At 39.7% G+C, this 14723-nt stretch overlaps 1 protein-coding gene across 1 annotated transcript in view; it reads left to right on the top strand.

Moving 5' to 3' along the window:
* The window catches only part of PRKCE (protein kinase C epsilon), a 521754-nt gene extending 507073 nt beyond the window's left edge, over nt 1-14681 (top strand). The window contains exon 15 of the mRNA XM_019549367.1: nt 11523-14681. Within this exon, the coding sequence (XP_019404912.1) occupies nt 11523-11669 (147 nt within the window). The 3' untranslated portion in view covers nt 11670-14681. The remainder of the gene's footprint in view (nt 1-11522) is intronic.
* The last annotated feature ends 42 nt before the right edge of the window (nt 14682-14723 follow it).

Below are 14723 nucleotides of genomic sequence, written 5' to 3'. Positions count from 1 at the left end.
TCATGGTCAGGGCGGCTAGGGTCTGGAACCAGCTTCCAAGAGAAGTGGTGCAGGCTCCTACCCTGGGGGTGTTTAAGAGGAGGTTAAATGAACATCTTGCTGGGGTCATTTGACCCCAGTATTCTTTCCTGCCATGGCGGGGGGTCGGACTAGATGATCTGTTCAGGTCCCTTCCAACCCTAGATACTATGAAACTATAAACCACTTTCAAAATTGCTGAAACCAGTTTAAGACAAACCTGGATGGATGTAGTATCAGACTTAACTGATTTAGGTTAAATTTGTTAATCAGTTTATTGAACTTCTGTCCCAGATCCCCTCCAGATTAAAGTTAACTAAGTCCCCCAGTATCCCAGGATGCTTTGCACCCCAGCCCACAAACGCCTCCGTCACACAGTAGGTGGGCTAGCCTTGGCTCAAGCTTTCTGTTTCAGCTGATCAGAGAGGCATGCTCTAACACCCCCTGGCTTCTGACCTGGGCCACTGCAGGCATGTATCTGCATGTCTGCAATCAAAAGTAAATGTCTGTTTACTTGCTTATTGGTTCAATCTATGCAGTTTATACTAACGTGACAAGATTGAATCGATTCAGCCTTAGGTTTCTTGACTGTACATAGCCTAAGAGACACAGAAAGCTTGTGAAGTAATAATATACAATGGTACAGAGCCATTGTTAAAATACCTGTTAGATATTTAGGGAGAATATGCATAATAGGGCTGCGCAAAGCTTTAGTCCCTGATTCGATTCAGCGGAGATTCGGCCACTGAATGAATCCAAATCTCCAAATCTGAATTGAATCAGGAGACCCTTTAATCTCTTCAAATTGATTTGGAGAGATTCGGCAATATTCAGCAATTCAGATATAGACACAGCTTTAAATGTTTTTTCTACATACCTCAAGGTACCAGGTGGCTCATGAATGCTGCGATGCTGGAGTGGATAGAACATCCCACAGCAACACAGGTGGGTCCCCAGCACACTTGGCAGCAGACCCAGAAGTGGACAAGAAGCACTTCCGGTCCACTTCTGGTCTGCTGGGGAGCACACGAGAGGCCCCCCCATGCCTACCCTGGCTCAGCAACTGGTGCCTCCTGGGTCTGGGGGGGTACCTAGGATCCTCCCATGGCCAATTGCGGACCCAGAAGTGGACTGGAAGTACTTCCAGCCTACTTCCAGGTTTGCTGCTGACCATGCAGGTGGGGAGGGCCCCCACACTCCTATGGGATGCTCCATCTGCCCCAGCATCGTAGCATTCATAAGCCGTGCCTGGTACCTCGAGATATGTAGAAAAAACAGTTAAAGCTATGTATGTGTCCAAATTACTTATTCTCTGAATCAGCATCAAATCTTCAGATTCATATTTGGCCAAATGGAATTGGGAACAGTGATCTGAATCAATAAATTGAATCACTGCCCTGATTTGGACTGAATTTGAATCAATTAGGGCCAGTTTCGCACACCCCTAAGGCATAACTAGCAAATTGCCCATCAAAAATGATGGAGGTGGGGGCCAGCAGGAATGGAGTGCTGCCTCCCAGAAGCAGGGGGGAGGGGGGAGTTTGCACATAGCAGCCGCCACCCACCAACCTGCAGTGCCACTGCTCCATGTCTGGCCACTGTGCCACCTTCCCCCCTACTCTGCGTCCAGCCCTGTGCCCCCCTTCCCCACACAGACAGACAGACTAATCCCTTTGTATATATGGATGGTAACAACTGACTGATGAACCAGATCTACATTTTAAAAAGGCACACTTTCTATACATATCTTCTGCTATGTAAAGGGTTAATAAATAATTGATCAAAGTTATAAATCTGTTACAGAAATGACCAGCATGTATTGTAAGCATATCTGTGGAATATACCTGAGATGTTTTTAAGCAACTTATTTATCTTATCTGCAAAAAACTGTAGCAATTTATTTACCATATATTGAAGCAAGTGAATGTACCATTAATATACAGTGAGACCTGGAAACTGCCAGTGCTTCTGCAGTAGTGATGAGCAACCCTTACGAGATTTGGAACTGAAGTTCAGTTCTGTGTCCAGTAATTCCAGTCTTTGTTTGGGGCGTCCACTGTGTTCATTCTCACCAGGCTGAAATAACGATAACACAGGCAAGATAACACAGAAATCACCCTTGCCTCTTTGTATATAATGTTTGTTGCAGGAGAATGGGGAATAACTAGGTATAATGTAATGTAAACTAACAGCAGGTTTAAAATAAAGTGGGCACAATTTTAATCCTGATGGTCTGTTCCAAAATAAAACCCCCTTTATTTATACATCAACTAGATCTTCAACAAATCACCTGAGCAAGTAGGCAGTGTGCTGAGAAGTTAAGGAAGGACAGAATCCTCCCCTGCCACTAGGGAGCATTGCTGCTCCATGGTCACTCGTGTAGCCCTGAAAAAATGGCTAATTAATACTTGGTAGTGTCATTCCATAGCCAAAGGTAGAGAGATGCAGTTTCCAACGCATGTTTCCCCTGTTACCCTGCATCATGGAACATGGCAGTTCCCGTGCATTTAGTGCCATCTGCTCATCAGAAAGGAGATCAGAGATTGTTGTGAATGTACACATGCTTTACCAATTCTGAAGTGTTTGACTAATGAGAAGTTACGTTTTCCAACCCTGTAATCCACATGATTAACCCACCTCAGGCAGAGCGGAAGACTGGAAGTATCTGTTATCAGTGTCCTGGTCATGGGGGTGGTCTAGATGAGAGAGATTACAAATGTTACTAATTTATTTGCTTCAGGTTTTGCTTGATATCCTTCTGTTCTTTCCCCTAAAACTAACAAACTAGCTCTTCCCCCCCACCCCTTTCCTTTTTTTCACTGCCTTTGTAATAGATTATACCTCTGAACACAGGGGAAATCTTTAAAGGTCAAGTTCTCCCTTCACATTTGAAACAACACATTTAGAACTGAGAGAGGCCTAGTATTCAGTTGCTTTTCAGAGAGTTGTACTTAAGACTTGTTCTGAGTTAAAAAATTGTGGGGCTATGCAAGAGGGTGACTCTTGCATTGATGACTGTTTGGGAAAGGGGTCTGTCAAGGACCTTAACTCAGGAGTGTCCAACCTTTTTGAACATGGGGCCAGACCATGAATTTTTTTATCACCCCATGGGCCAGCAAGCCATATTCAAAGACCTCACAGGAAGCGGTATCACTTCACCCCCTGAAACAAAAATACAGTGTTTACTTTAATTTCCTGTCGCAGCACCTTGGGCCTCAGAAAACAGCTTGGAGGGCCACATGTTGGACAAGCCTGCCTTAACTAAACCAAATTTCCTTGGAATATTCCCTGTTGCACTACTATGGATTCAGCTCCACTAGTAGTAGCAGCTGAAGGAGCATTCCTGTAGATGGGTTTGGCTGACTTTCAGAGGTTGATTCCTGTGCTAGTTAGATCTGCTCTGACCATTGGTGGACAGTAGTAAAAATGTCAGCGCCCCGTATACACCAAAGCTTCCATCAGCACTGCTGCCAGTAGATATGTGCCAGTGACTGATATGTGCCAGCACTGATGGAAAGTGATGGAGGAGGTGAAAGGTAGTCACACCCTATGATGACAAAATAATATTTTGCAGCTCACAACGTCTTTCTTATAAGTCAAGCCCTTGGACTTCCAAGTTAATGAAGCTGTGTTCATGTTAGATGCCTATAACTTGCACATTTTATTATAAAATGTAGAATTTGGCAAATGATTAATACAAAGCTAAATGTTTTGGGACGGTTTTAAAAATTACTTAAACCTTGAATAATACCCAGTATTTAGCCAAGGCAATTATTTTTGGCTGTGCTTTTTTCAGTATAGTATCTTACCACTGCTTGCACTCTTGGTACATCTTACAAACACACAGGCCCAATAATGGTCCATATTAAGGGAATGAAATCTAAGGGACTTGTCTCCATAGGACATTATTTCGCACTTTGCTTTTGCATACTAACTCGTATGGACTAACATCTGGAGTCTGCAATAGTTACATTCAGACAGCTGTTGCCTATCTTTCAAATCCATGTAGTCACACATGGATAATTATTTTTTCAAAATAAGCACACTGCATTTTGGTTAGGTATCCCACAGTGCTTTGTCCCACTGCTAGGCTCTATGCAATCTGGGAGCTTTCTTGCAGTACATTGCAGGATACTTACCAGAAGCCACTGGGATTCTGGGATCTGTGGTCAGACTTGGCAAGTCCAACAAGTCAGCATAACTTCCTACTTTCCTAGTTCAGTCACAGATGCTTTGTGCTACACATGTATTCAAAACTAGTGTTATAGTGCTGAACATTGTGATTTCAGGCGTTTGAAGCTGTAAATAGACTGAACTTGGCTGTGTGCTAAGATTTAAATGAGGGTGTGACATCTAATCAACATGACCCCTCCACCAAAGTAGGCAGGCAGGCAGGATGGTCATGGTGTGATTCAAAGTAGTTAGGGACTGCAGTTGGAGAACTGCCAGGCTCATGTGAACTAGAAAGTGCAAAATAAGGTTCATGTGAATGGATCTCTAATTCCATGTTTTCAAAGGGGATTCATAGATTTCATAGACATTGGGGCTGGAAGGGACCTCGGAAGATCATCGAGTCCAGGCCCCTGCCCCAGGGGCAGGAAGTCAGCTGGGGTCATAGGATCCCAGCAAGATAAGCATCCAGTTTGCTCTTGAAAGTGTTCAGTGTAGGTGCTTGAACTGCCTCCGATGGCAGGCTGTTCCAGACCTTGGGGGCTCGGACAGTAAAGAAATTCTTCCTTATGTCCAGCCTAAAACAGTCTTGTAGTAGTTTATAGATTACAGAATTTCAACTAGTATGGTTAATTTACTATAGGAATTATTGTGTGAATGAAGAGCATTTTAATTTGAAAAAGTACAAACTAATTCCCTATGTATCCTAGGCCAAATTGAACTAGAATATATTCAGTCACATTAATTGCATGTATAGATGTGTCCAGTTTGAATAACATACCTTCTTGTTACAGAAGAGGTGGCCTGAGTTAGTACTAAACCAAAGCCAGAGTGTGATGATAGGCAGGCACTCTGGACGGCAGTGTGGGGGCAAAATGTGTAACTGAGGTTCTGACCATATCTACATAACATATGGCAGTGCTCCTTTCTGGTGAGAGCCAGAGGTAATTAATTTCAGTGCCCATGCCATCACAGTCATGCTCCTTGTTCTGGAGCTATCTAGCACATGCAGAGCACAAAGCTCAGGTAGTTCTGCACACTGATGCCTTACACTGATTGATTTTGGTACTGGAGCTGGCATGCACAGAGCTAGAGGGGTTATGCCTGCACAGCAGTATATTGCACTTCTCACGAGAGCTAATTAGCCTGGGCACAGTGCCATACCATCTCATGGAGCTAATGCATGCAGAGCACTACTCAGGTAGTGCTGCCCTGCACCATATAAACATACAGTGACTGTTTGTGTATATATACACAAGATAGAGATGTGCATCTTGGTGTCCTGGATATATTCCAGTATGAGTACTTTTAGCACATTCTTATGGGCATTTAGTACATTCTTTGACTGAATGGGATATTTTCTGCTCCTTACACTGCTGTGTAGTGTTTAATTTCAGAGGTAGTTACAGTCTGCTGGAGGGCAGAGTGATCCCTCTTAAAGGTCATAGTTGTGTAAAGCAGTTTGTTGTTAAAGAAAAGTATTAGTACATGAGTATCTAGTATTTAAACTACATAGCTCAGCATAAGTCTTAATTACAGAGTTTCATTAGCTGTTAAAACCTTTTAGAAATGAAAGACTTTTGCTTTGCACTTTTGCTTGCTTCCTGAAATAACTTCTATATATATATTGGGTATGTGTACACACACACACACACACACACACACACAGTTTCTGTGCACAAGATGTAAATGAGCATCACAAAACCTGGTTCTCAGAGTGAATGCAAAGGATGTTAGTATGCTGTAGAAACTGGGTACATTTCTTCAAACCCCTTCTCTCATAATAATTGTTAGTTGAATTCATTGGGATAGCAATTGCTTAAAATGTGTCTTATTGTTGCAGCTTTTTCTGATACAAGCAGATCAGTTGACAGACAGAAAACTTGAATCATTCATTATAAAATTCTCATAAATTAGCCAAAAAAACATACTTCATATTTTTTGTTTCAGACTAGAAGCTATTTTAAAATTATTGCTTATGCGTAAATTTGATTTTCTATACATGCAAATACATTTAAAGCACATCAAAGTCATCAACAAAAAACGGAGTTGGCAACCTTTTGCATGGAAACCTGTTTTTGTCAGTATTCACTCTGAACCTATATAGAGAGAGTGGGTAAAATGTGAAAGTAACTGCTGCCTATAGTGCTTAGCAGCCTTCTAGAAAATGGTTCATGTTTGTGAAAGGATTGGTGCAGAGTTAGTTCCCTGCCTGTGGCGCAGTTTTTGTTGTCACAATGCAAAAAGGAGAATGAGAGGACAGTGATATCTGAGGTTAGCCACATTACCTTGTGCTTTGCACCAGTGTGTTTGAAGTCTAGTCTCCACTGCTCTTAGACTAAATCATCTAGAAGTGTTATAACAAGTGAAACACGAACTATTCAGAATGCTGATCCTTTCAGTCTGGGTAACATTTCTCTTCACAGTTATTATGTCATAAATTGGAGTCATAAAGTGCTTATACATGTGATAGTAGTCATGATGTACATGTGACAAAAATGTCATTTGTGTGGCTAAAACGGCATCACACATTACATGTGTGCCAGTTTGGGGGGTTTTAGATGAGTTTTCATTGTTGCAAACTAAACTACACAATGTAGTTTAGTTTGCAATGATGCACTGCAGCTGTCAGGTTGCCCCCCAGGTGTGGGAGAGATGGGCAGGCTCTGCAGAAAAAAGGATCGGGCCACTTGCCACTTCTGCTTTCAGCAATCGCCTGCTGAAGGCAGAAGTGGAGGGGCCCAATCCTTTTTTATTTCTGTGAAACCTGCCCACCTCTCCCACAGCCAGGGGATGAACTGCCAGCAGACTGAGTGGCCCCTGAGCTGTGGAGGGCCCCAGTTCTTCCTTCCATGGCTGCAGTGCCCCTGGGGCCAAGCAGGTGGGCTGCTAATGGGCTGGGTGCTACCCCAGGTCATAGGCAGCACCCAGCCCAATCCAACTGTTCCCCGAGCCCACCCACTGCAAGCCCACCAGACACTGCTCCCCAAGTCTGCTTGGGGAACAGTTGGATTGAGTTGGGTGCTGCCTCCAAGCTAAGACAGCACCTGGCCCACTAGCAGCCTGCCCTGGTCATCCCGGGGGGCATCACTACCATGTAGGGAAGGACCAGGCCCCCCCACAGCTCAGGGGCCACTCAGCCTGCTGGCAATTCACCTCCAGGCCACAGCAGGTTCTGGCTCCACCAAAAAAAAGAAAAAAAAGATTGGGCCCCTTGCTGTAATGTGATGGAAAAATTGAAACAGTGGGTTTCAATTAAAAACCCACTGTTTCAATTTAGGGGGTATAGAATAAAACCCTGAGGACTAAACTCCTGTCACGTGTACAAGCACCCACAAATGTCAAACGTCATTCAAGCAAAATGCCTAGTGAAGTTATCTAGGAATATGCCTGTCAGGACTTCAAGATTTGATTCACCAGTGATTCAGTTTCTTCTACTTAGCTGAAAGAGGCCAGAAAGAAAAAGGAAATCAGCCCCAGCCAACACCTTAAAGATTGTGTCAGACAAATGACATTGACTTTAATGAGAATTTTGCTTGATAAGTTAATGGATGGGATCACACAATGTGGTTTCTATAGTAACAAGGGACTAAAATCAAAAGAGCCAGGAACTCTTGTCCTGTTTTATGATCCTTAAGCCCCACCCCCCTTTCTTTTAACTAATCAAGGACCTGAAGTGCTGAGAACCATTTTTTTCAAAGAGCCGGTTGCTGGGGGCAGGTGGGGCGGCCATTGATGGGGCTGGGAGAGCAGGAGCGGGATGGGGCTGATTCAGAGATTCGGCGGTGGAGAGCTCTTAAGAAGAGCTCTGAAAAACATGTGGCTCAAAAAGATAGGATGGCAATTAAGTGAATCTTTCAGAAGAAATTGTGACCCAATAACCTGTCTTGGCATGAGATACATGGCCATGAAAGAAGTGGCTATCTTTTGGATGAATTGTCAAACCAAGGTCCTGCTTTCTGTGGTCTTTACATATCATGTGGTAGTAGTCTGGTATTTGTCGAAATAAAATCAAATTACAGATAGTTTTAGTGGGGCATAGTATCCTATCAGTAATAGTTGTGTGGATGCTCTGCCTCTGGTTTTGGGTTTTTTGTTGTTTTTTTTTTGGGGGGGGGGCAGGGGTTGGAAAGAAAAAGACACAGTCTAGACGTAAGTTGTTCAGGGAGACAACTTAGAAAATGTAGGAAACGTAGGTGGGAAGTAATTTCTGAAAGTAATAAGATTTTTCTTGTGACTTACCCATTTAGCCAGACTTTCCATATAGTGTAAGGGTGTTCCTGTCAGGCCCCATGCTACCCACTATTTCTTCCATGCCTTTCAGTGTGCTTCTGACTCTGTTTCCTTAGTAGCATCCCCAGTAGAATTCCATCTGTGCCAAGTCACATGGTTTGCAATATTTTATGTTTTTTATTAAAGACCCAGCTCCTGGCATTGTGAAGTTGTTTGGAGAAGCTTAGCTTTAATTGTCAAAAAATAAGTTTCTAGCCTTCCTTAGGGAGAAAAGCCTTGAAGATGTGGAAAAGTGAATTCTAAAATGGCAGGAACCAGAAACCCAGTAAAAAGAACTCCAAATATTGCTATTACATTTTAAAATCTTACTATGTTTAGTGCAGTGTTAGGATTTTTTAAATAGTTTTCTTCATGGTTTTATTTTTATTTTGAATAATTAGGATTGGCACTAACAGCGTTACATTTACATGGGCTCACGGTCCCTTTCAGTACTCCATTTTTTCCCAGGCTTTCTTTTTGGAGATGGCAGCAGGCCTTGCTGTCTTCCTTTTCTTCTGGGTTGTGGCACTGCAACTTTAAAGCTGCACATTCTTGGTAGTACCCAGAGTGCATGAATATTACAATAGCAGTGTCAGGAACCAGCAGAAATGTGGCCAGACCTGTTAGTTCTTTGCAGATTGGGGCCTTGCAAAATATAAGTGGTTTCAGGAAGAAATTGCCTAAGAAGCTAAAGGGGGAGAAGTCTCTCAGATGAGGGTTTCTGTTTGAAATTAAGCTGTGGTTATGAACTCTGAACTTTTTCCCTTGTTTCACTTAATCCATTCACTTTTGTCAGTGCCCTGTGGTTCGTTTTGTCTGTTTTGATCAATTACTTTGTTACAGGCATGTTAAGAGTATGAAGTGCAGGTTGCGACACCTTAGCCCTGTTGCAGGATTGCCTGATTTATGTCTTTGTTGAAATGTAGATAATTGGTTTTATATCTGAGACAGGAAAACATACGGAACCCTTCCATCCCAAGGCCAGATTATTAAAGGGATTTAGGCTTCTAAAGATGCAGATAAGCACCAAGTCAGCTTAAAAAAACCCAAACTACTGGACTTAAGCATCCAGGAGCTTAAAGCTCCCAGATACCCATATATGCACACACCTTTTAAAACATGGCCCTAGATTCAAGGGGCAAATAATTTAATATGATTTTAGCCTCTTTTAAAATTCTTAACTTATAGAAAATCCACTGTGTTCATATTATTAGTTATATTTGCATATGATTGAAATATATTGTTCTTGAAATTTGCGGATAATTCTTAACAGCATATAATGTGATTAATAGAAATAAAGAAGTTACACAATTGATAGAAAAACTCATGTCACATGTTCAAGGGTTTTTTTTACTGTGAATATCCAGTGCTCAGAATGTCAGCATAGGATCAGGTTTCTGTTGCAGAGAATCATATTTACAAACTTGGAACTCACTTTCTACAAATATTTGTCTTTTAATGCTCTGCAGAGAGAATGCATTCAAAAATTCAAATAAACCTTTTATGGAGTATTTGCCCTTTGGAGTAAGAATGCACCGAGGACTTAAGATTTTGCCCATAGATGAATCTTTAGAAAACACGTTAAACAGTGATTTTTATATATCTCAGTACAGTATGTACAGAGACATTGTTAGAAAGTAGTAGGATTTATATGTGATCACTGTTTACCACTTTGATGTATTAGAGTCTACAAATGGTAGATATTCTTCATTTAGGTTAAGACAGCTTTTTTGCTAATAGATACGTTATACACATTCATTGTAGAAGATTGATAAGTTACTAGGACCATTTTACTAATGAAAAAGGAAGTTATGTGATTAATACAAATAAAGAAAAATCCAACAAATGCAGAAACAGCACTGATCAAATAATGCACTGGGAATATTTTTGCCTTAGCAAAATTGTGCATGTATATTGAAAGGAGATGCATACAGGCTGATAGTACATAAATCTATATGCTGTAACATGGTTGATTTGACGTGTTACAGTGCACGTCATGTTGGAATTGTTGTTCTAGGGTTATCTAGCTTTCAAGAAGATCTGTATCTGGTCATAGGTAATACAGTTACAAGAACCCATTTATCAGTTTTACCTCCATGGAGTACCAGTTGGGTCATTTTAGCTGTTTTCGAAGATTTCATGAAACTTAAAGATTAGACAGCCCTAAAAACTCTAAAGAAACAAACTGACTGTTCCTTCCCCACATTGGGAATTGACAACATCATAGGGCTCAGGGGATTGACAATAAAAGATGGAGCTCTCCCCCTTTATGTTACCTGTTTAGGTTACTTCCATTTTAGTAGCCATGAACAGCCAAGAGCATTGTGTGGTTATTTAGTGGCTTATGTGAAATGTTTTTGTTTCCTCAGCTCTGTTCTTAGTCATAGATATCTACTCCACAGCTCTCGCCAGTTGTCAGCTTTGTGCACAGTATTAGCTCATAAGCTGATAGTTGGTCCTGGAGTCCAAGGGAGAATACTGACCCCATTGAAACCAACAGTAATTTGGATGTTGACTTAAGCAGTGCCTTTTGTTGATTCCTCAGTATGGAACAACATGGGGGCACTTGAATTGCATGTGTGCAAATGGTAAATCAACCGCGAATGCAGATATAAGCGAGTAGATAATGTAGGGATGTAGCAGGTGAACTTATGGGGAAAACGGTTCAGTTCACGCCTCTGAAGTGAGAGGCCATTAAAACCATAGAAAATGTTAAGAATGGAAAACATCCAGCCGACAATGCCAAAATCTTTTTCAAATAAATCTTAATCTCAGCTTCCTGCTTTCTCATCATGTCACTGTCCCTTCACCACTCAGAGGCTTGAGGGTCTCTCTGAACCCATTCCTAGTACTTGCTTTCAAGCCCTTCTTTGAATTTATTTATACTCTGTGCTCCCGTAGCTTATCCCATGGCTCTTATTGTTTCTGTGAACTAGCTTCTTTTTTTTTATCATTTGAGAAAATTCTGTCTATTTCAGCCCCAGAAAAGCAGTTTTGCTGTTTATCTTTTTTTGTGGTTTATCATTTTATGCTCACCTTTTTTTTTGTACTTTCCTTCTCAGAAAACCAAAAGGGACGTAAATAACTTTGATCAAGACTTTACACGAGAAGAGCCAGTATTAACGCTGGTGGATGAGACAATTATAAAGCAAATCAATCAAGAAGAATTTAAGGGGTTCTCTTACTTTGGAGATGAGCTACTGCCATAGACAACATTAGGCTGCCAGATGAATGATGCTGCAAGAAGTGGTCCTAAGAAGATCCTCAAGTTACTGAGACTCAGTAGATCAAAAACTACTTCTCTTACTATGAGCCTGTATCCCTACTTAAACTATATATTTATTGATATGTTTTCTTTAATCCTCTGATCTAAAGGCACTCTTAATTTCTGTCTCTCAAAGCAATGCAAAAGAATATTGTATGAGAAATTGTAGATGTAACACACTGCCATATTTTTTTTAATTTGCCACTTTTCTTTTACTCATAAGACTTCCCAAAAAGGGCACAACTTGCATCTTCTCATGTAATAAAAGGAACCATGCAGTTTAAGATGGAGACAGCTTGTCCAATTAGTTGTCATGAAACATTACATCATTGCCATACATCCTTAAATTGAGAGAGAGAATGCATGTTGTGCCATTTCTTCTGTACTGGCGATTACAATTAAGTTTGTATTCAAAGGTGGAGAGATAATTTATAGCTTTGTCGTAAATGAAAGTGTCTTTCTTGGATGTGCAATTATTGATCACATATGCTTTAACTTACCGGAGAGTAATTGTAGTATACAACTATCCAGCAAAAAAGGGCACAGCTATTTGAAGCTGCCAAAACTTTTCATGAAAAAATCAAAGGACTGAAACATTTACTTAAAAAAGGAAATCAGATACTTTCTAGACAGATACTAAAGGGCTAAAATGTAACAGTAGACAGATTCTCCAAAAACCTATAAGAGCTTTAATAGATCTACATAGGTTTTCCACAAATTTTACAGGTAATTGGGTATAGAGTAGTTTAATTAGTTCCTAATAAACTTGTACCCAAGACAAATATGCCATTGATACACAATGATAGGTATAGAGGTATTTTTAAAGTTACTTTTTTTCTTTAAAAAAATAAGATGTTTGTATTCCAGTGTAACAGGTCCCTATTTATTTTTCACAGCAGTGTGTTACTTTTGCACACTTTTACAAAACCATAGTACTACTGTTTTATTTTTAATGTGTAAAATCTTATGAAATCTGTGCTGTTAGAAGAACACAAACCAAGGCTAACCATGCATTATGTGGAATCAGTGTGTAAGACTAAAGATCAAACATTCAAAAACTGACATTATTGAAAGATGTAAATTGATTTTCTTGTGTATTAATTGAAATGGTAACTCATGTGGACAATATTACTAATGTGAAGTTACCTCTTGTAGATATGCTAACAGTGTTATGTACTTATTTCCAGGAGTATCCTGTGTTTTTGTGTACATGTATCGCTGAGGTCATTTTATTATATATTTTACTGGACTGAGTGAGCAGTTAATGGAATCCATTTTAATTGTTGTTCATGGATTTCCAGCTGCACAAAAAATATATATACTTGTGATTGGCAAAGTGGCACTAAAGAAGCTTTTTTGCCTTTTGTACAGGTGAGATTTTGTATATAGTGTTTGCTGCAAAGCCTGTGGAATTCAATGAATATAGAGGTATCAACTGCTGCATGTTTAGGCATATTATAAAAACTTTAGTCTATGAAAGAATAATTATAATAATGTCCATGTGCAATACTCTTGTATGTGTATTGGTTCAAGTTACTGTCAGAGAGATGAGGTTTTTTGTTATAAAAGATGTAGACATATATTAAGCTATACTAAATCTCTTGTATAGTTCTCTTCAACTCTATTATGATATGATAGAGCTAGGAAAGAGAAAGGAATGTTACAAATTGTAGTGGACAAAGTGTGAGTAATTGGCTTTAAGCAAATCTTGGTCTCAAGCAAATAAGTTTGTGTCAGTTTTGCATCTGGCTGCTCAGAGCCTGTTATGGATGAAAACATTCAGTTCCATTTTGTTTGTTTTTTTAACTCAGGTGTAATTATTATATATATTCTGATGATTTCAAAATATTAAATATTATGATATCAATTCATGTGTTGTCTGGCCTACAGGTTTAATAATGGATCAAACCTTTAGATTAATTTAATTTATCTTCAGTAACTTTATGTACTGGGAAAAGAGTAGCTTCTGGAGTTGAGTACAAGCACAGAAACATCTTAACAATTGCATCATCTCATTTTTTTTAGGAAGGTATGATAAAAATGCCCACAAATTTTCATGCGTCACTACTGGCTGTGTGTATTTTTCACCACATTTCACTTTTGACATCCAGGCAAGAACTGATCATAATGCTAAATGTTATTTTCCAAAGGTGACTAGACTGACTAGGAAGACAAACTATTCCAAAGTGCACAACTGTTTGTACAAAAATAGAGGCCTTTATGCAAAATGAAAAGCATTTCTTTTTGGGGAGCACATACATTCCACATAGATTTTGATGAGTAAACTATTTAGTACACTCCCAGTTCTAACAGGAAAATCATGAAACTGTTGTATAACAAGAGGCCTTGGCACCTGCATTTGTTTTGTTAGGATGCTAAGAGAAAAGTCAGAGAGAGAATTTTTTTGCATGGGCAGATGTTTCTTCAATACAAGTAAATAGATCTGCACTGGGTTTACATCAGGAGGTTTGTCTGTTACCTTGAACATTTTTATGTAATTCTTAAAAATGGACATTGTTACATTTCTGCCTATTCTGTAAATTTTTTCTTGCTCTCTTTTTGTGCAAAATGCCAAAAAAAAGAAGAAAAGAATTCAATGTTTCTTGTTTTCCTCTCTTACAGACTTCATAAAGAAATGGAAACACATTTTTTCTCAATAGTGTGAAATATAATGAATTCTCTCCAAAAAGGCTAAAAAATTACCTCTTTTTAAATTATGTGCAGACTAGCTCTGGCTAAATATAAAATGTATTCAGTTTTAGGGGGGGTTAGATTTTTTTTATTGTGACAATTTATTTGTACAGGTTTTTTTCCTTATGGATGTAATTTGAATCTCTTGCCATTCATTAGTGTTATTTCATCATAAACATTATTACTGTGCCAAATGTACTGTATTCAAAAGGATGTGAATGTGTATTGTTTCAGAACCTAATAAATACAATGATGTTAAATCTTATTTTTTCCCCTTAAGTCTTCATTAGCATTCCTCTTGAGCTAG

The sequence above is a fragment of the Crocodylus porosus genome, unplaced genomic scaffold (assembly GCF_001723895.1).
Source record: "Crocodylus porosus isolate Cpor-Errol unplaced genomic scaffold, CroPor_comp1, whole genome shotgun sequence".
Classification (NCBI taxonomy): Eukaryota; Metazoa; Chordata; order Crocodylia; family Crocodylidae; genus Crocodylus; species Crocodylus porosus.
The sequence above is the reverse complement of the archived record's forward strand: the minus strand, read 5'-3'. Positions and strand labels throughout refer to the sequence as shown.